General features: G+C 56.6%; 8 protein-coding genes across 8 annotated transcripts; 3 read left to right on the top strand and 5 right to left on the bottom strand.

The window, feature by feature from the left end:
• Window positions 1-352: 352 nt before the first annotated feature.
• VDBG_00314 (predicted protein) lies at window positions 353-2021 on the bottom strand (the record flags this gene model as incomplete). The annotated part of the gene is made up of 3 exons (XM_003008587.1): window positions 353-1078; window positions 1138-1838; window positions 1967-2021. The coding sequence occupies 3 exons, from the start codon at window positions 2019-2021 to the stop codon at window positions 353-355; spliced, it is 1482 nt and encodes a 493-aa protein (XP_003008633.1).
• A 1848-nt stretch (window positions 2022-3869) lies between these two features.
• VDBG_00315 (delta-aminolevulinic acid dehydratase) lies at window positions 3870-5294 on the top strand (the record flags this gene model as incomplete). The annotated part of the gene is made up of 2 exons (XM_003008588.1): window positions 3870-4327; window positions 4386-5294. 2 exons carry the CDS (start codon window positions 4079-4081, stop codon window positions 5292-5294), a joined length of 1158 nt encoding a protein of 385 aa, XP_003008634.1.
• A 1806-nt stretch (window positions 5295-7100) lies between these two features.
• Window positions 7101-9971, top strand: VDBG_00316 (conserved hypothetical protein; the record flags this gene model as incomplete). Its single annotated transcript, XM_003008589.1, has 1 exon — window positions 7101-9971. One exon carries the CDS (start codon window positions 7101-7103, stop codon window positions 9969-9971), a length of 2871 nt encoding a protein of 956 aa, XP_003008635.1.
• A 421-nt stretch (window positions 9972-10392) lies between these two features.
• On the bottom strand, window positions 10393-13120 carry VDBG_00317 (vacuolar protein sorting-associated protein; the record flags this gene model as incomplete). The annotated part of the gene is made up of 1 exon (XM_003008590.1): window positions 10393-13120. One exon carries the CDS (start codon window positions 12687-12689, stop codon window positions 11043-11045), a length of 1647 nt encoding a protein of 548 aa, XP_003008636.1.
• Window positions 13121-14540: 1420 nt separating this feature from the next.
• VDBG_00318 (conserved hypothetical protein) lies at window positions 14541-16066 on the bottom strand (the record flags this gene model as incomplete). The annotated part of the gene is made up of 3 exons (XM_003008591.1): window positions 14541-15398; window positions 15469-15699; window positions 15809-16066. 3 exons carry the CDS (start codon window positions 16064-16066, stop codon window positions 14541-14543), a joined length of 1347 nt encoding a protein of 448 aa, XP_003008637.1.
• A 453-nt stretch (window positions 16067-16519) lies between these two features.
• VDBG_00319 (eukaryotic translation initiation factor 2 subunit beta) lies at window positions 16520-17984 on the bottom strand (the record flags this gene model as incomplete). The annotated part of the gene is made up of 4 exons (XM_003008592.1): window positions 16520-16860; window positions 16921-17565; window positions 17620-17758; window positions 17979-17984. The coding sequence occupies 4 exons, from the start codon at window positions 17982-17984 to the stop codon at window positions 16691-16693; spliced, it is 960 nt and encodes a 319-aa protein (XP_003008638.1).
• Window positions 17985-18766: 782 nt separating this feature from the next.
• VDBG_00320 (conserved hypothetical protein) lies at window positions 18767-19389 on the top strand (the record flags this gene model as incomplete). Its single annotated transcript, XM_003008593.1, has 2 exons — window positions 18767-18992; window positions 19064-19389. The coding sequence occupies 2 exons, from the start codon at window positions 18767-18769 to the stop codon at window positions 19165-19167; spliced, it is 330 nt and encodes a 109-aa protein (XP_003008639.1).
• Window positions 19390-19493: 104 nt separating this feature from the next.
• On the bottom strand, window positions 19494-20484 carry VDBG_00321 (conserved hypothetical protein; the record flags this gene model as incomplete). The annotated part of the gene is made up of 1 exon (XM_003008594.1): window positions 19494-20484. One exon carries the CDS (start codon window positions 20353-20355, stop codon window positions 19846-19848), a length of 510 nt encoding a protein of 169 aa, XP_003008640.1.
• Window positions 20485-20530: the final 46 nt, after the last annotated feature.

Here is a 20530-nt window from a genome sequence, read left to right on the forward strand (position 1 = left end):
TCGATTCAAGATAATAATTCATTTATTACATTCACTCGCCTGGTATTCATTTGCCGTGACATGACATGTATGGAGAAAATACTCGTCTTCTCATTATGCGCCTCTACAATGGCGTAGTCCCCGTGGACCTTTGCTACCTTCTTTGCCATGTACAATTATTCCGTCATTACAATTGACTGACTTGGTCGTCCTTGTAATATAATTTCCTGCCGTTGTCATCTTCCAACATCGGTCTTGCAAATCTCGCCGCTGAAATATTGCACCGCTGGTCCGATGAATGGTATGCAAGAGTTCTCCATCCAGTGGTTCCCTAGCTGTGTCGCTGTTCCACCATAAGAACTCTGTCTTCGAATCACGCCAGCTCATCCAACTCCGTGGCACCAGGATCAAGAGGATGCGCCATAAGACCGAAACGTGCTTCTGAACGGGTGGATCTGACAGGACCTGGGATGCGAGATTTCCGGAGAGAGAGAGGAGCGTAGGCACTGGCTTCCGACTTGGCCAAGTACTGGCTCATGGGCAAGTTTCTGTCGCGTGGAGCGAGGGTACGAGCAGAGGCAAGACTTGTCACAAATGAATGACTCAACTCATCCTTAGGCTCATCTCCAGGGCTCGGATCCTGGATGCCCATCTTCTGAAGCTGTCGAGCCAGCTCTGCAAGGCTTTCTTTGTCAGGAGAAGGGTACTTTTTGCTGCTCATAAAATTTAAGCCCATGTGCTCTCCAATTGTGGAGACGATACTATCCCGACACATCACGTTGACTGCGTCCGGGCGGGGGAGGATTGGTGTGTTTTTGCTTATGGCCCGGTCTCGTACGAGCTGCTGTCCCAAGCTAGGTGTGCCGATGGGTGCATTCGGTACTTCCTTGCGGCGAGTTCGGGGAGTAGAGGCACCTAAAGGCCTATCAGACAACACAGCATTCAGATCGGTGCTGAAGTCGGGGTCGCTGTCGAAGGGGTTGATACGGACCGGGGTCACCGGGTCTGTGATACCAGTTTGTCGGGTGGGAGTCTTTGGGCAAGCTAGGAGTGAAGGATCCGTGAACGTATTGGTAGCATCGCTGTGATCTGGAAGAGACTATCGGCGTTGGAAGAATTAGCTCGGGGGGATCAAAGAGAGACGACCCGTCGACAAACCTGTTCCGGCCCATCTGCAGAGGCCTTGCTAGGCATGTACGTTTTAGTCACTTCAAAACGGGTGAGAGACCTCTCCGAGTCGACAGCAAAGTGACCACCTCGGAGGTACGAACCACCCCCGAGCTCCAGGGGTGCTGATATTTTGCGGACTGCCGTAGCCTGCAATGCATCTTTCTTTCCCTGGATTCGGTCCCAGGCATGAGAAGCCTTGGTAGCAAGCTTACGAGATATGCGAGACACACGGGAATCTTGTTTCTTTGCGTGGGGCTTGAGTGCCTCTGTAGCTGCTAACATGTTCTGGAGCTTCTTGCTGACATCGTCTGTGTCTGCTACCTCTGCAAGTGCCCTGGTGAGGGGGGCAGTAGCCGAAAACGGGATCAGGCCCACGCGGCCCGTGAGGTCATCTGACGTTTGCCTTCGTCGCGGGAAGGTGTTAGGGGGATGCAAGTCGCTCGTCTTGGATTTGGGCACGAGCCTCGAGAGATTGCTCTTGTCGGGGGGTGAGGAATCAGCCCTGAGCTGTTTTTTATGACGCCGAAGAGAAGACTTGCGCGGAATAGCGGGGCGTAGAGGTCTATGTTCCCTCGCAGGTGAACTCTTGGCGGCGGGCTGGCGTTGGGAAGCCAGATCTATTCTCTGATCGTCGGCATTGATTTGGCTGAAATAACCAGATGGGTGGCTTGCGAGGCCATCTGGATGGCCTAACTCGGGACTGTTGAGGAGCAAGCTAGCAAGCTGGTTGACCGAGTCGTTGACTTTCAATTTCAACTGTCAGCACGGAAGGCACGCGGTGGAAAACAGAGCTGATGAACAAGACAAAATCCCATACCTGCGCCGTGATGCAAAGAGCCAAGACGCTGGCTCTCTCGCCGTCGCCGTGGCATGTTGATACCTTAGTGAAGCTCGTTGGTGCCTTTATGGTCAGGAATACAAGTGATTGTCTCTGAGATCATACAAAGGTTCGACCCGTCTAGGCCGAATCTTATGGCTTCGCCCTTTAAGGCAGGTCAGGTAAACCCCCTGGTCTCTCGTAAAGCAACAGACCTTGGGTGTGTAGCTTGTGTTAGTGAGTGTCGTGCTCTATAAGGTGTGTACTGGCGTGCTCCTTACCGGACGTACGGATTTGACACGCACGATGCATGCGCTATGCTGGAACGGCAACAGCAGTGTGCAGAAGGTGCAGATGTGGTTGTGTGCGGGTTGCGTAGATATAAAATTGGTTCTTTCTCCTGTTTACGATGGATTTGCGTGATTGCATGAAAAAGGGCAATCGTATCCTGATTCTCGAGCCTGCAGGCAGAGGCAGTGGTACTGACGCAGTCTTGTACAACCTAGGGCGAAATGCGCGAGGCAACTCTTTCCAACAGGGTAGTAAATGCCGGGCAAAAAAGTAGTAAGCTGTCGGCACTTCAAGTAGAGAAACTGTATGTAGCGTTTCAACCGGGTTTAGGATGCGAGTCGACCAAACCCAGACATCTAGATGGAAACTATGGTATTGGTTTGCCTCCACGGTGAATTAAATGGCAGCAGGGAGGAACTGCCTGTCACCGCAACTTCTTGTTCCTTCTGCCTGGGACTAATCTGCCCACCACCGTAAATGCATAGCAGGTGCTGCCAATGCACAACCTGCCGTATAGTCATTTGACTCTCCCTTCAGATAACAGAACTTGATAACGACCAGTGACATTGGGGCATGCTCTACGCTCACTCAGGTTAATTGTAAGCTCTGAGGAGTTGGGTAGCGATAATATGTTCGCTCATGGAATAGCTGATTCCTCATCTACTGTTAGAAATGGCTCTCCGAACTTCACAACCTACCTACACAGTAATCACAACCTACACAGTACTCATCTGATGCCTGTCGCATTGCACACAGCGAAGCCGTCATGCTTGTGAAATTAGTGAGAGCACCTGTACTTTTCTTTCTATCACGCAGTTTCAATGCAGCTATAGGAGTGAGGAGATGTGCGAAATAGTCGGCAAGATGGGACACTCACCAACATGCAAGAGCGTCCACCTGGCGCGTGATTAGTCAAAGCCATGTCGGTTGCTCAGGAAGGCCTCATTGAAGCCTTGGCCTGCCGACTTACGATCCCCAACTAAATGGCAGCATCTGCAATACTGCCTACTGCAATAGATTGAGGAGATTTGAATATCTCTCAGATACAGGGTTCATTGAAGCGAGCGTCGGTTCGTTGGATGCTATCTGGCGTGCATCGTACGCAAAGCTGGGCGAGTCTCCCAACGCACTCAACAGCCATTTTACCAGCCAACTGTTTCCAGCATCGATTGCCTTCCGGACAGCCAAGCATGAGACGGGATAACCGTTGAGTATGCTGAGTAGAGAGGTAAAGGGTGACTGCTTACATGGCTACTCATCGCGGTCATCGTCCTTCAATCACATTGGTGCCCCGGCGAGACCGACCGACGTTGGCCGAGGCTCCTTCTCTTAGTCATCCCTGGCTCGAGGCCTCGAGCGCGGAAACGCTGAGTTCCGATTGTCATTTGCCGAGAGCTGATTGGCAGATGCCGATTTTTCAGCGATACTTGCCGAGTGGTGGGTCCCTTGTGTCGTTCGGAGCCACATCATGCGACCTTGAAGGCCCCCGTGGCGGGAAAAGCTCGTGTGTGTCAGGTCGGGCCAAGGCGATTCCGGACGACACCTTTTATCTGTTTCCGCTGCTGCGCCATCACCACTTTCTTCCTCATCAGCAAACTCCTTTCTAGCTTTCCCCGCGCCGCGCAGTCGCTGCTTGCCCGACTTCAATCAATCGCCTGAGTCTTTTGTTTCTCCAATTGCCGTCGGTCGACGCAACAGCCTCAGGCACTTTGTCCCTTTGTGCGACCCCGCCAAGATCCAACACCGCTCTTCCGTCTTTGCCTCTTCCGCCACCTGCTCCTCCAGCAAGATCGTGACCGCCTCACGACCATTAAACCCATCATGTCGTTCTCTAGCCTCGTTCAGGATCTCAGCCTCCGCGACTCAGGCATGCCCCGCCGTCCTGGGCCTCGCGGCACCGCTTCGGCTTCGACCATCGATGACGGTCGGTCGCAGGTCTCGCGTGCCATGTCGTACGCCAGCACTGCGGCCACCAGTGTCAGCATCTCTGGCGACATCTCTAGCCAGCTCCACGGAGGCTACCACCACCCGCTCGCCAGGTCGTGGCAAGCAGAGAGGCAGTTGACCAAGGTCAGTCGTTTTCACTCCAGCAGTCACTCAATGCGTTCTCTGACTCGTGGCCTTCCAGTCTATGCTCATCTACCCCATTTTCATTTCCGACAACGATGACGACGAAACTCTAATCCCCTCTCTGCCAGGCCAGAGTCGCCGTGGCCTCAACAAGCTTGTGCCGTTCCTCGAGGCGTTAGTGCACAAGGGCTTGCGATCTGTCATGCTCTTTGGCGTCCCTCTGCGTCCGGGTACTAAGGACGCTCTCGGTACCGCCGCCGATGACCCATCCGGACCCGTCATCCGGACCATTCGTCTTATTCGCCAACGATTCCCCCAACTCTTCATCTGCACCGACGTCTGTCTTTGCGAATACACCTCACACGGCCACTGCGGCATTCTCCGCGATGATGGTACCCTGAACAACGCCCTGTCTGTTGACCGCATTTCCGATGTGGCTGTTGCCTACGCACGGGCTGGAGCGCACTGTGTTGCGCCCTCGGACATGAACGACGGGCGCATTCGCGCCATCAAGCTCAAGCTGATTGAAGAGGGAATCTCCCACAACACAGTCCTCATGTCGTATGCGGCCAAGTTCTCCGGCTGCTTGTACGGACCTTTCCGCGACGCCGCTGGCTCGGTGCCATCATTCGGCGACCGCAAGTGCTACCAGCTTCCTCCCGGCGGTCGCGGCCTTGCCCGCCGCGCCATCACGCGTGACATCAACGAGGGCGCCGACATAATCATGGTCAAGCCGGCCAGCCAGTACCTTGACATCATCAGTGATGCAAAGGATCTGGGCCGGGACCTCCCAGTGGCGGCGTACCAAGTCAGCGGCGAGTTTGCCATGATTCACGCGGGAGCCAAGGCGGGGGTCTTTGACCTTAAGACGATGGCCTTTGAGTCAACCGAAGGCATTCTTCGGGCGGGCGCGACCATCATCGTCAGCTACTTCACGCCCGATTTCCTTGACTGGCTCTCCAACTGAGCGGAACCAATTGAATTGACGACGACACGGAAAATGGGAGCATATGAAATATTGAGATTCTGGCGTTTCAAGGGACGGACCACGTCGTGGCGTTATCATTATCAAGAAGGTAGATGGGAAGGTAGCTGAGTCCTAGAGTGACCACTACGCTTTGTACAAATAACATGATATCACACTCGGTTCATGCTTCGACTGCCTCCTCCACCATGTGAAGACCTGATTGCATTTCAATCCAACTGTGGAAAGAAACAGCGCCCTGATTAGATGCAAGGTACGTCACAAAGATGACCGGCCGTCCAGTTTCACGATTCTCTCAAGTTTGTCTTCACCAGGCGTATGGATCGTCCCGCACACCTTCACAGACTGGTTCGGGAGTCCACGTCGCCAACATGGGGGTAAGGTAGTTAGCCCTGTCGGAGGTAACACGGCGCAGGGCGGACAAACGGGTCGTCTGTCCACCTGCCTCTCATTCGACTCGGATCCCAGCAGCCTGATGTGAGGCGACCAACAACAGCCTCACTGAGGGTTGATCGACTCGAAGCAATGCTCCCCCTTGTGTCGAACTGCGAAGGACTCGCCATCCAAGACATGGTTGACTGAGATGGAGGGTACATGTAGGACTGGACCCTGCGGAGTGGAGGCAATGGAATGCATGTTTGAAGTTAACAGGTCACAAAGTCTCTTTCTGAGCAGTAACTCCTGCGGGCCCTGGGAAACAGCACCGTAAGGGTGGAGTGATAACTCTGATCAGTACAAGCAAGGGCCCCTGACGTCCCGCGGTGGGAGCAGGGGTGCGCGTCCCATCTTGGCCAATGGGCCGCACTCACTTGAGGGCGGGCGACGCCTGCCGGCCTGGCACGACCCGCGGACCACTTAATTCAGACGCGTCGTTGGTGGAGGTGGGGTTGGAGGCGCCCAATCGTGTTCTCCCCTTCAGTCGTCCTTTCCCCAGGACGATAGTCGAGACGGCCGAAGCCTGGCACTTCACAAACAACCAGGTCGCGCTCGTTGCCTGGCGTGCGGTGCTTGACGTGCTTGGGAGATGCCTGAGAACGAGAAAGAGAGAAGAAGAAGAAGAAGAAGAAGAAGAAGAAGAAGAAACAACGCCGGCTCTGCTGAGGCAATAATCGTCACCCATGCTCTCCATCAGGCCGTGCAGCCCCGTTTGCACCCCCCGCGTCGTCCGTCCTGGCCCTGTCCACCTGTCTTTTGTCGCGCCAGCCAGTGTACAGCGCCCCGCCATTGCATCCCACCATCATCCCGGCCGCCTGCCAGCAGAGGCCGCCTCACTTCCAACCTCCATCCTTCAATCCCAACCAAACATCCAACCCTCATACCGCCTGAGAGCAAATCTTTTCCCATTGCCTCCGAAACCAAAGACCAGCCGCCTGCGTCCCGGCTCGATCACGCGCACATCTGCCACGCCTTATAGTCTGACCACCAACCCTCTCTATTCCTTTGGAGGCCCTTCCTTTGCGCCAACAGTTGTGGGTACTCTTGCCAAAGGACCTCGTTCCCCTCATGGATGGCGAACCAGACCTTGACTTCGACTCGGAGGCTCAGCTAACGATGACAGCTGCGATGTACTAGGTGGACCTCAGGCTTGAGCGTACCGGCGCGGCTGGCTTGAGCGTTTGGCTCCTCTACTGGCGACATCATATAAACAGCACGGCAAGATACCGACAAGCCGACCTTGGACTTGATATTGCTCGTCACGATTCGTCCCGGCCCCTCCGTTTCCATTGCATACCCATCCAACACGACTGGATAGACCGTTCTTCCAGGACATGATCGCAGCCATCCCTGATGGCTGCGTCACAGCTCGACCTTCCCCTTCCCGGTGCCTCCTTCTTCGATATTCACCATGATGGAACGACCGCCCGCAGTCCTGTCTCGTTACCCGATGGGGGCTGCAACTTTGTCGACCTGACGCCCGGTGCCAACGGAGCCAAGTGTGGATGTCGCCGTTTCTGGAGTCGCACTGTTTCTGGGAGAGGATTCGCAGATACCGTAGGATCGGACCACACGGCCTGGTGCATGTGCACTCACCACGCTTGTTATCACGACCACACCCGCGACGCAGAAGCCACCACTCCCGTACTAGGATTTGTTCCCGGACAGGAGAACACGAAGCCCAAGGAACATCGTGAGCCCCTAAGCCCCGTCGTTCAGGATGCTTCATTCCGCCTGCCTTCTGGATTCTCTACCTCATTGGATCTTATGAATCTGGACGCCGCGATGCTGCTGCCCGTGAGCAAGCCCGAGGATGCCAGGAACCCGCGCGCTGGACCCCCCAGCCAGCAGCTCGAATCTACGTTGCAGGATACGTTAAGTTGGGGCGAGTTTGTCCAGTCTCAGTCAGCCAACACGACTACATTGCCCCCGATTCCCCCTCAATGCCTTATGCCCTCTCAACCCAGTTCTACCACATCGTCTAGCCAAGCTCGTTACTTGCGCCCCTTTGCCGGGAAAGGATTAAACACACTCAGTGGTGTGCACCAGCCCGACCCTAGTTCTCTTCGCCAGGAAAAGCCGCAGAACCCGGAGCTCATGGACATTCAGGTTACACGATCTGGAATGGAAGTTGTTACCGCGGCTACCGTATCTGCTTTTGGAAACGGCTCAGATACTCCAAAAGCTCGACGATCTCCTGTTCTTACAGTCCAGGCTCCCTCAGCAATATTTGGGTCACCTTCACGTGATACGTTTCGGCACATGTCAGACACAGTTCAGGGACACGAGCAACGGCTCGATCGTTTGGAGAATGTTTCCTTCTCCGCGGGAGGTAATGATGAATGCCACGAAAAGCATGATGCCATGGATCTTCGCGTTACGGACCTAGAAGGCCGGGTAGAAGAGGTTGAAAAACTCATGAATGATAACACCAGCCACGGAACTGCCCGCCATCTCCGCCAACCTGCCGTTGATGAGTCAATGAGCAGCGCCGTCTCTGTTTCTACCAGCGCGACTGCTCGTATGTCCGACGCGAGCGAGATTTACAGCCACATACAGTCCCTTCAGTCTCAACTTCGGCACCTCCAGTCTTTTGTGCCATCTTGTATGCATGCCTGGGAAGTGGAGGTGGTGTTTCTTCCATTCGCTCTCCGGCGCATCTGGCAAGAAAGGCATGACTTCAAGGTGGAACCAACATCTAGCATGGACGAATGGACCCAGCTCCCCAACACCAACAGTACTGCCAGGCCAGGTACCCAATCGCCATATCATGGAGATTGGGCGGCATCAAGACGGGACTACGACTGGCTACTGGCCAAAGCCTGTGGCGCCAAGAGTCTCATTGATAGGCGCCTGAGGAGCAGAGGTCTGGTAAAAACTATATCCGTCAAGGGTCCTGATGCTCGGAGCGTCGAAGCAGCCATCCAGGCTGCGTTTGGCTCCGTCCTGCACCGTATGTCGACTTCTGCGTCCACATCTCGTCGGCGTGGCAGCAACACCAAGACGGACAAGTTCATGGGTCTCCAACAACACTGGGTGCCCCTTCGGAAGATCCACAAAGACTCCCGCCTCCGTTTTCTCTCACCGGCTGAGATGGTCACACCAGCCTTGTGGGATGTTCCCTTTCTCAACTCGATCATCATGCGGGCTTCTGAGCGCAGGCTGTTCATAACACAGTCAGAGGCATACCTCCAGGATCTGCACATGCACGACCAGGGGTGGACTTGGCAGAGGCTCCGCGAACAGCCTCGTGTCTATCCTGAAAAGAGTGCCTCGCAGGATGTACCAGAGGCCGATGCACATGAAGAATGTTGGGCCTTTACCGAGCAACTGGATGAACCTGTCAGTGCCCAATCATCGCTGGGCATGCGAGAATTAGCGACGGCGCAGCGTGCTTCGACATCGCCCTCACAGCGCTATATCCACATCGATTCATCGCTGCGGTCACCCAGCCCGTACGTGACTCGCGGGCATACTCCAAGGCGCGAAGTCCCCGTGACCCGACCAATTCACGCTCGCACAACATCGATGCCACCTGCAGGGTCGGCGCTCATTTCGCCGTCCGGCATCAAGCGCCGGGTAGCATCCTCAGGGCAACAAAGAAAGGGAAGCATGACGCCTCAGATGCAAGTTCGCCTTGAAGCTGTTGCTGTAGCATACAAACGACAGCGAACGAGGTCCCCGACTCGTCCGCACCATACTCCTCGCTGGACGTCTTCACCCAGCCCGGCACTGGCGATGTTTCCAACAGAACACGAACGGGTACAGCCAGCTCGAGGCGTCACACCTCTATATTATGCCACTCCTTTCAGTAACGCGCCTCTGACAGAGTCACGAATGCGTGGCAGCGGCGGTATGCCTGACGAAGACTCAGATGAGCATGGCGAAGCCGATTCTGGCAGTACCAACCTGAACGATGATGAGAGCATCTATCGAGCTGCTACTGGCGTTCGATTCACCATTGCCGAGGATATTGATGCGCAACACCTTCGGCAGCTTCAACCAGAGGACGAGCCGTGGCCTGGTATTGAAGACCAGGATCGTATCTCGGATGGAGAGAACATCGATCCGCTGTTTTCGCAAACAGCCGACGACGCGACCTCGGTAGCAAGCAGCCAGCCTTCTGAGTACCCTAGCACCCAACGTGGATGGGGAGCGCAGGGCGCTGATGATGACGATGACATGGGTTTCCGAATCCATGAAGACGATGACAGGATGATGTGAAGACGTGGATATTTACGGATACCATACGATGGTGGGCGTGGTGGTTGAGGAAGGCACATCGTGCTCGAGTTTGGGTTTCCATGTAGCACGGGACGATGCTTGTATGTTGGAATCTTTTTTTTTTCTTTTTTTTTTTGGATCTGATGTAACATTCGTATCTCGCATGGCGTTGTGGTTTTGGATCAGCCTCGAGCGGGAGTCTGGGAGCCTAGTGGATTGGTAGACCGGACGCAGAGTGCGGTGTGTGGAAAAGAGATGGACGAGGCGGATTTAGAATTTACATGGTGCCATGCAGCGGCTGGCGAGTCGCGATCTCGGCTTCTTGTATAGATACCAAGACACTCTCAACACGACAGCGTAAGATTCTGGAATCGCTGAGTGAAACACGAATATGAACGTGACATACGGCCAAGTTCTCTCTCATGCTGAACAGAAAAGAACAGATGTTGGATATTCGGTCTATGACGGTCGGTATCAGATAAGAAAGGAGGGGGTATCAGAGCCCGAGCTGAGCAACGAGCCATGCGTCTGTGGTGTATGTACAAGCCTTGGAGGAGAGACAACTCCCGAATCAGAACCGAAATAACCAAAAACGTATATCAAAACTCCAAGTAGCGGCATGAGACCCTTGTGTGTGTGTGTGAGAGAGAGAGAGAGAGAGAGAGATACGTGCGTCTGCCTGGTCCGAGTTGGATCCCCCCCTCCCAAAAACCCCAGCCAATTTGAAAACTAACTCCCTTGAGGCACAGGCGGGTAGTGACCGCGCCGTGCCATGCCGCGTCGATTTTGTGACGTCTTCTCTACCGCGAAGGAGCGTACCCGATGTATGCGTTTCTCATGTCTAGTGCGCCGGGCCGGATTGACATCCGGCATGTTTCGTAAATGAGTGTAACATGGTTATGTTTGCATGCGATGCAATGGTCGTTGAAAGAGCGTGATTCGTGCAATTCGTGAGAGAGCGTGTTCGAGTGGTGGTGCAAGTCTATGGTCTCGCAAAAGAGAAGATAGCAATGAAAACAAGAAACACAAGACAGAAATCAAAGCCGTCAATTTGACAGAGCGAAACCGAAGCTAGTACCAGGTCTGGCCCGGCTTGAGTCTGTCGAGGATGCGGCAGCGGTTTGTGATGCAGAGCTTCTCGCGGCCAAGACGCTTGAATTTGGGACCTAGTGGCCCGGTCACATAGTGATACTGGCTGAAGAGGCGCCATTGGCGCAAGTCGGCGAGGGAGTAGACCTGGTCTCCCCATGGGCCTGCGTAGTGGAACCAGCTGGTCGGGGCTTCTGGGTTCTCGGCGGTGGGCGTCAACGAAGAAGCGTCGGCATCCTTACGGGAGAGCAGATATTCAACCTCGCCGTCCACGTCGGCATCGACATCGAGACCGTCATCGACATCGCGCTCATAGTCGTACCAATACGAGTACGTATTCTTGGCGGGATCCCATAGCGGGCCGCGGTCGGTGACATCCTTAAGCAGCTTGAAGGGGAGGATGTAGGGGTGGAAGCCGGGCTGAGCATACATGGCGTGGCTGCCTACAGCGGAGTACAGGACAGGTCTGTCGCCCCGCTTCTCGACGGCGTTGTAGGTGTACGCCTGGCCGCCCTCGTGCTCGGAGAAGAAGATGCCACGCGGGATGCCGTGCTCGAAGCGCATCATGCAGTGCTCCCAGTCGCCAACGTGATTGCCGAAGCGAATGTTGGCGACGGTCTGTCCGAGGTTGTACGAGTAGAAGAAGAACCAGAAAGCGTCGACGATACCGTCACCCTTGTCGACGAGGATCAAGACGGCTGGCGCTTTGGAGTAGCCGTCAGCGTGAGGCTTGTTGATGGGCGTGGGGTCAGCGGGCATGGGTTGCTGATCGCGGCGGACGAAGCCAGTCTTGCGATCCAGGACGGGCTTGCGGCCCTTGGGCGAGAACTGCTGTCCAAGGCGGCGAGGGTCGGAGATGCGGTTGACGGGATGGCCGCGCGAGACGTCGTACCAAGTCGTGTCCTGGTTGGGGTGATGCTGGCCACCGGGCTGGTTCGAGGGGGCACCGTCGTCGACATAGTCGTAATGGGGCTCCTCGTTGTCCTCTCTCCAGGTGTGAGGAATAGAAGAGTGGCTGTGGAGCCACTCGGGTCTCGATTCAACGTCGACGTCGGCGGTCAAGAAGACCTGTCCATCCATGCCGTTGAGTTCGTGCAGGTCATCCAACAGGGCAGTCCTGTTGAGTGCTTCGGTTTCGAGATAGGGAATCATGTGCTGAACGTGCTCGGCGATATCTGAGGGCCAGAAGTTCTCCTTAGAGTAGAGGTGAACGAGCGGCGCATACTTGAGGACGTAGTCGGGTGTCTGCTGGAGAACGTTGCCACGGTCGGCTCGCTGTCCTCTTGCTGTGCGGCCCGCAACCTCCCAACCGGCGTGCCTCTCATTGTCGTCTCCGAGAGAGCGCAGCTCCAGGCGCTCGGCGAAAAGCTCGCCGTCGTCGGTGCTGTTGTTGTTCCAAGGCAGCAGGGCGGCGGGGTCCCAGGTCAGGTGGTGGATGCCGCATAGACTGAGCCAGCGACAGGCCTGGCGGTCGAGCCAGTAGCGACTGCTGCTGACCCACAGCTTGTCCTCAGCGGCTTTCTCCTTGTCGGTTTGCGCCGGGTTCAAGTAGCGAGGAAGGGTGCCGGCGATGAAGGACAGGCAGAGGAAGCAGGCGACGAAAATGGAGAGACGGTGTACGTGGTACATGGTCGAAGGAGAGGCTGGGTCTCGGTGCCGGTCGACGGCAGCGAGAAACGACAAGATTGGCGAGAGCTATGCGTAGGGAAGATGGGAAGAAAGGCAAGGGCAAAGACAGAGTGCGGTGCGACGCGACGTGCGCTCAATGGGCTGTGTGTCCTCGGCGGGCGGGGGTCGGTGCGGCGGCGGTGATGGCGGCGGCGGAACGTTCGGAAGCGGTAGTGGGCACTGGTGGAGGCATCGCCAGGGTAGCGGTTGACTTGGACAGTGGCCCCGGTCGCTGTTGAAGCTGTTGAACAGTGTCCGTTTCCGCAGCGTGCGATCAATGCGAGAGAAGAAAAGAAAGATGCCGTGGACGTTGGCCACAAGGCTGAAGGGAAGCGGGAAGGAGGAATGGAAAGGACTGGCGCTATACTAGTAGGTTTTTTTTTCTGGTATGAGAAAGGACGGGCTGGGATGGGATCAGATGTAAGGCGAAGGGAGGGGACAGGATGCAGCAGAAGGGGGGGGGGGAGGGGGATTGGGGGAAAGAGTGGGAAGGGGCCAGTCATACCTTGTACTTGCGTGTACTGGAAGCATGGCGGAAGGTGCCATGCAGGGACACAGTCCGTTTTAGCGAATCTGGTAGGTACCATGCCTCAGTCGCGGGGCCTTGGCGGCGACTTTCGACCTGATCGCTGGTATCGATACCTGGCAGTTCCCGCTTCCCCCGCTTTGAGGCTGGCACAAGGAGAACCCTGAAGAGGTACAGAGACAGGGTTCCCCGCTACCGGAGGCGCGTCTCTAGACCGGTACCTAACGCTGGCGGTGGGTGGCAGCCCAGCACGCCTAGGCGCCCTTCCTCCAGGGACCAAACTTGGGCCTGTGGACGCCGACACTAGGCACCTAGGTACAGTGTAGGCAGGGCAGGTAGGTACCGCCCACCGCCACGCAGTACAGCCGAACAGCAGGGACCAACCAAGAAGCCCACATGGGTTCTGTTAGTCGGGCCATCTGCCGCTTCCACTTCGGCAGGTGCTCTATCGTCTGGGTTTCGAGCTGCTTGAATGCCCCTTCTTGTCAGTCACGGGTCGTCGTGCAGCCAACGTAGCCCGATCAGACCAAGGACTGGGAACCCCCCCCCAACAGGAAATGCTGTGAAGCCTGCGTGACAATCACCGCTGACTTGACTGGACCATGGCTTGGCCCCGTTGTCGCAAACATCTCGTCAGGTTGCCTGTTTGTCTTTGATTGTGCGCGCCCTAGCCGCCCGCTCGGCTTTCTTACCAAGAGTCCAAGAGTCGAGAGTCAGGTCTTGTTTCACCGACACAGATGGACGGCGGACTGTTAGTGACTTTGACGCATCAGTGGCCGCCCCCCGCCCCCTCCTCCAGTGCCTGGGACGTCGCATCAAGTGTCTTTTGGGGCGTTGACGTATGAGAATGTGCCAGTTGTCCACGCTGACAGAGACACGGTTCATCGGCATTTCTCCATCACCATGCATTGGTCGTCCAAACAGTCTCGACCAGTCGACATACATACACTACTCAGCTCATCTATAGGACTCCAACTATCTGTCAAAGAACACGCCGCGCTAGATCCCTTTGATTCATTGGATCTTTATGGAAGCGGACCGACTGCATCGTAGACAGTTTTTGTTAGGTAGCGGGTGTGTGTGACCATGGAGGCTGCGGATCTCGCATCAACGTGACCAAAAAGATAGTCGTCTTCAAAAGTATAACCACTACCAGCGCAGCTAGGTGGTAGTTGGGAAGTCTACTTTTTCTGCCTCTGTGAAAGGTCGACGATAGCAGCCTGGCCTCCCAAGAGCTAGACCACACCTTGGCCCCCCTGACAGTGACCGAGTGTCGACAGGCCGGATCAGACAAACATGTCCTTCAGATCCGCTACTGTCACATTGTCCATCTCCCTCGCCCGCGCCGCTCTCTCTTCGCTTACCAGGAATTCGTGAGGCAGCCCGACCGCTTCGGCTACCTCCAGCTCCTGTCCACTCATCATGCCCACCACAGCCTTTGCACACAGCGCCGCCCGCGGCATCCCATGCCCCGTATAACCTGCCGCCACCCAGAGCCCCGTGTCACCGCCCAGCCCCTTCGGCACCTCCCCAACCCACGGCAGGAAATCTCTCGAGTACCCCATGATACCCGTCCACTCGTAGGTCGCTGCAAGCTCCCCCTCCGCGATGCCCGTCGTTGCCCCGAGCGTCTGCCGTAGGTAGCTGGCGACGACGGGATCGAGCCAGTCATCCGCGCTGGCACCCACGCCGCGCGCCGTACCCCTAGACCGCCCACCGCCGAGGATCAGCTCCTCTCGCCCGCTGGGCCTCTGCACGAGATAGTCGTCCTGGCTCGGCCCCTTCGGTGGCACCCCCATGAACACATAGCTGTGCTCGAGCGCCCTCTGCCCCGGCCCCGGCACAAGGGCCGCGACCTGCCCGCGCACCGGCACCAACAGGTCCGAGAACGCCGGCACCAGCCGCGATGTATGCCCGTTGCACGCCAGCAGCACCTTCCTTGTGGCGACCTGCCCCCTGGGCGTATGTACGATCCACCGGTGCGCGGTCTTGCTGCTGCCGCCGTCGTTGTCGTCGGGCCCCTCGAGCCTCTGTAGGTGCGTCGCCGCCGTGCCCGTCTGGAGGTTGAACCCCGCGCCCTGGGCCAGCAGCTTCTCGAGGACCCAGCACACGAGCTTGTACGGCCACAGGCTCGCGGCGTCCGCCTGCACGGCGGCGCCCGACGGCACTCGTGGACCCCAAGTGCCGCCAGCTCAGCGGCGAGAGCGCAACGACGCGCGCCTTGGCGACCAGGTCCGGGTGCGCCCTGCCGAGGTCGGCGATGCGCAGAGCGGCGGCGGCGAAGAGGTCGGGCGTGTAGAAGGCGTGGACACCGGGAAAGGAGACCCAGTCGCAGGGGACGTCGTGCTCGGCCACGAAGTCGCGCAGGAAGGCGTATGTGTTGAGCTCGAAGCGCGCCACGGCCGGGCTGAGGCCGTAGACGCTTGGCTGGCAGTGCCCGCCGTTCTGTCGGGCGCGTTAACTTGCAAGTCCCTCTACCACCGCTTTGCACATGCACACACGCACAGAAGCAGTCGTTTGCCGTGCGTGTGCCGCTGAAGGAGGGATGACTCACTCTGCCTGTGGCGCCCCAGCATGCTTCCCTCGCCTCGAGCATCAACACGTCTGATGCCGCGCTGGCCTCTTTAAGAAAATGCGCGGCGAATGCTCCTGTGATGCCGCTGCCGATAATGACGACATCAGCTGTGGCGGGGAGCTCAGCCGTCGTCCGGTGGCCCAGGAGCTTCTCTGAGGGTTCGCGATGCCAGTATGATGCCGTGCTCCTCCCTGACGGCAGGTCTGCCTGGCCGTCTCGCAGAGTGGCGCCAGTCATGATGGCTTGCTGCCTGTCGCTTGTCTCTTTCGTGAAGTGGCAAGTCAGAGATGCAGCTCTGCTGTGTGGGTGAAGTCTGCACGCTGGCGTCGAGAGTCGTGTGCGTCTGAAAGGTGAGTCACTGTGTTCTGGAATATTAAGGATGCTGGGTTTCTGTTCCAAGGAGGCAGAAGGTATGAGTCGAATGATATCGCATTCGGGCAGGTGATCTGGGAGGTGAGTGCATCAAGCTATCAGCAGAGACGCCTGACTGGAGCTGCTTGGTGCCCCTCATTCGGCGATCGACCGGCCAATCGAGTAGCCGCGCACCAAAATCGACGTTGCACGACTTCACACCTCGACGTGAATTGCTGGCTGGCGATGGTAGTCAATTGGCTGATACGCACAACCTTACATGTCTCGCAGCAGCAGACGGGGGAACGTGATTAGGTCCATCACTGGCACAGATCGTCAAGCATAAGGTCATGTCTGTATTTTTGTGATCGCCGCGAAGCGAGAACACCCCAGTTCTTCAGTCATGTTGCGTCCCAATCTACGGAAAAACGGTAGCATGTACATGAAAAACTGCACGCCAACACCGCGAGGACCGCAAGCAAACTTGAAACAACGTCCAAAGCCGGGCCCTTAACCCTGCATCTTCTTTCTCTTGCCGATCTGGGCTGAGAAACCCGTCTTGATGGCCGTGACAGTTCTCCGGGACCCGCAGTTGTTGCAGTTGACGAAGTAGAGACGGTTCTCACCCTTGTTGAGCTCTGTGTTAGGGGACTTGCATGTCTTGCAGGTGACGTACTCGACTGTGAAGTGGTTAGCACTGCCATGGTCACGCAGAATGGGAGACCGGGGGGCCGACTGACTGATGTACTTTCGCAGAACGTTCTCGATCTGCTTCTGCTGGAAGCGACCCTTGATGACAAGGCGCCGGCTACCGTCGACGGATCCGCTGGTACCCAGTTCGGAGAAGAGGTACTGGGTCACGTGCTCGTCCGTCCTCTTCATGCGCTTCGCAATCTCGGCAATGTTGGCGAAGATGGTTTTCTTGTTGCCTTCACGCACGCACTGGGGGGGCGGGATCTTGTAGCTCTTAGTGCCACTCAGAGCGTGGTCGGGGTTCTTCTGCGACAGCTGGTGGAAGAACCTGTCGAGGAGCAGGGTGTAGCTCAGGGGCTTGTTCTCGTCGTGCTGCCAGATGCCAGTGCCGGCCTCCATGTCGCCCTCGTCGGCAGCCTCCTCGGGTGCGGCTTCGGTCTCGGCTTCATCCTTGAGCTCGAGAGCCTTGAGCTTGGCGGCAAAGTCGTCCTCCTCGCCCTCCTTGGGCACCTTCTTCTTCTTCTTCTTCTTCATGGACAGGTCGAGTCCACCATCCTCAGTGGCGGCGTCGCCGGCCTCGTCGTCCTCCTTGACGACCTTCTTCTTCTTCTTCTTCTTCATGGTGAGGTCCAGGCCACCATCGGCGGCGGGGGCATCGTCGCCTGCGGGGGCGGCATCATCGACAGCGGCGGCTTCAGACAGGGGATCAGTAAAGGCTTCAAGGGCGGCAGCAAGCGGCGGCGTACGAGGCGTGTGCGACTGAGCCGAGTCCTTGGTTTCATCGGGAGAGTTGACCATGGTGACGGAGCCGTCGGCGTCAACAACAACTTCCTCGCTGGAGAAGGCGACCGATTTTCGCTGCTTGCGGTCGGGGAGTGCGGTTTCCTACAGAAAAGGGGGAGGAGCAGTCAGTACGGTGGTGTCTGGAGCACCGGCGGATGACGATGAAAATAAAAACTTCGACGTCGAAGGAAAATAATAATATACAGGTCAGGGTTCTTGTCGCTCGGGTTGGTCGTGGGTAAGGAAATGGTGGGGGGAGGGAGGACGAAGAGGGGCGAAATTGGTGGTCGAGGCTGCACCAGCTGGAGAGGGCTAAACTTACCTCCATGATTGTGGTTGAGTTCGGCGAAAACGGATGTACCCTCTCGCCTGTCGTGTCGTGCAGGGTATATGGACCTATTGGGGCTGTCCTGGGGCGGAATCCAGTCCTTGAAATGCGGGCGTGATTGTGTGGTTGGAAAGTGTCGATCGATTGTGGTCGAAGAGGCCGATGGTGAGGAGGAGATGCGCCAGTTGGGATTTCTTTTTAGCTGGACAACCGAGATGGATTTCTAGAAGTGACGTTTGGCAAAACTATGGGCACTTGATGCGGGCGGGCAGTGATCGCTCGGTCCTTGCACCAGTATTGACTCCTGCTCAGAGGGGTAAGGGGCGCGCCACGGATTGGCCGTGACCAAGTGGCAGCGTCCGTTAGAGTGGTTCTCGCCGTCGTCAGACGCAAAACTGCCCTGTGAGTCAGAGATCTCACGTGATACAGAGTGCGAATCGCTGAGCTTGACAGCCAATAGCAGCTGATCAGAGTTGGGACTGAGTGGGGTCGCCAGGGCACGTTCCCCGGCTCCTCATCCGGGCCGGATCGGCCTCTTGTCGGGTCAGTGCAGGCCAGTCTCGCGAGTGGGATGCGAATGGAGCTCCCCTTCGTCTGCCAAGCTCCCCCCAAGGCCATGCCACTTCTGCTGTGCGCTCCAACTTCCTAGCCTCGGGTTCTTGTGCCAGCGAAACAGCAGCGATTCTCTTCTAGCATTGTCTTTCTTCACCCCCGCGACAGCGCTTGACAGAGCTCAACGATCAGCCGCTGAACAAGCCGTGTTCCTACCGCCACAAAGCGCCATGGCGTCCGCCGACTCTTTCATCATCCACGACGACAACTCCGCCTCGACCGACAATGACGAGCTCGATTCCCTGCCATCCATCTCCAGCAGCGTGATTGACTCCGAGGCTGACTCCGAGGCGCAGGCCGAGTGGGAGCGAAGCTTGGAGCAGATGCAGCTGATGCTGACCATGATCATTGTTCCTTTTGTCGGCAAATACTTTGGCAGGAAGTTTGCCTTCTGGAGTACGGCGGGCGCCCTCCCTTCCATCTCTCTAATGATCTGGGAAGACTTGAGACTAACCAGCATCCTACAGGTTGGGGTCGCTACATGGAATGGATGCACAACGTCGAGATTAGGTGGACGAACAAAGCCAAGTTCAAGGCCGTGGGAGTGGCAGAGGCGGCGGCAACGCTGTGAACAGGGCGGCAGTTATCATTTTGATGACGACTCAACGCTTGATGCATGGTCGATCGTCAATCGGGGTGCAGTCTATGGCAACGGGTCGCGTGTGTGCAAAAGACGTACAAATATTGGCGTTGGGAGTTTTGGGAGGGGAAACGCATAGAACGACAGCCAGGGCGTCGCGTAGCTTTCCACATGATAAAATAAGGTCGATACAATCAGCATATGAATCAAGCACATGACGAGCCGTGCATGGCATAATCTCTCGCTACGTATTGACAATTAGCTGGCAGTCGTCACTTTTGATGCAGCAATATCACTCTCAGAAGCTTTTCCAAATGAAGCAACGACATCAATTAGGAGGAGCTATTAAGATGTCGTCCGCAAAGCCGTTGCGAAGACGGGTTCGATGTCACAGAGTAATTCCGCCCTACTGCGTTTCATGCCATGATTCATAACCCTGGTACAGCCGTTTTGTATACATATCCTGAACGCCAGCCCCTTACTGGGCGTTCCTGTCGCGAAGGACCAGAACGCAATTCCCAGTAGCTGCAAAAGAGCACAGCGTCAAATCACGCAGCCAGTGCATAATGTTGGGCGCACGTGTGCCCGTTGTTATTGTTCTTGTTGCCGTGGTGGTAGCTCATGTCGACAGTGATGATCACAGTCTCAAGTCGGCCGAGCTGGAGGCGCTTACACACCAACCTGCGCCATGTTGGGCCTGCCGCCTCGGCGCACGGAGCCGCCGCCGCGACGGAACTCCCGGACAGAGAAAAACATGCCGACAGCGAAGCAGGCAAACAGGAACCACATGAAGACGATGCTCGCCTGGATGGTGCGGCATCGCTTGACGACGTCGGCGGCACCGTAGGCGATCCAGCTGCTGCCGCGACCGCGCCAGTTGCTGCAGTTGACGGCGCGGAGGCGGGCTGAGAGGACGATAGCGGCAATAAGAGTGAAGAGGGTGGCCAGGCCGTCGAGGGCGAGCACAGCGACGGGGATGGCGATGGAGTCGATGAAGGCCGTCAGGAGGCCGTAGAGAGCGGCGATCCACGACAGGACAATGACGAACATGGAGAAGTTGATTGCAGCCATGTGGCCATTTTGGTTGAGGTCAATGACATTGCCGATGAGGGCTGTGAGGAGGAGAATCCAGAGAAGCTGCAGGGCACGAATGCCGCTCTTTGCGAGGCCTTCCAACATGATGGCGGTTGTTTAGAATGTTGTGGATGCGAAATGTGGGAAAGAGGATGGAGCAGGCAAAGTTGTTGATTTTCGCAATGGCAGAGGAACAAGCTGGATAATATAAGGTTGAATATTTGGGAAAGGCACAGAGTCTGACGGTCATGAGAGGTGCGTTGGGAGAGCAACAGTTCTT

This window comes from Verticillium alfalfae, genomic scaffold, assembly GCF_000150825.1.
Source record: "Verticillium alfalfae VaMs.102 supercont1.1 genomic scaffold, whole genome shotgun sequence".
Taxonomy (NCBI): domain Eukaryota; kingdom Fungi; phylum Ascomycota; class Sordariomycetes; order Glomerellales; family Plectosphaerellaceae; genus Verticillium; species Verticillium alfalfae.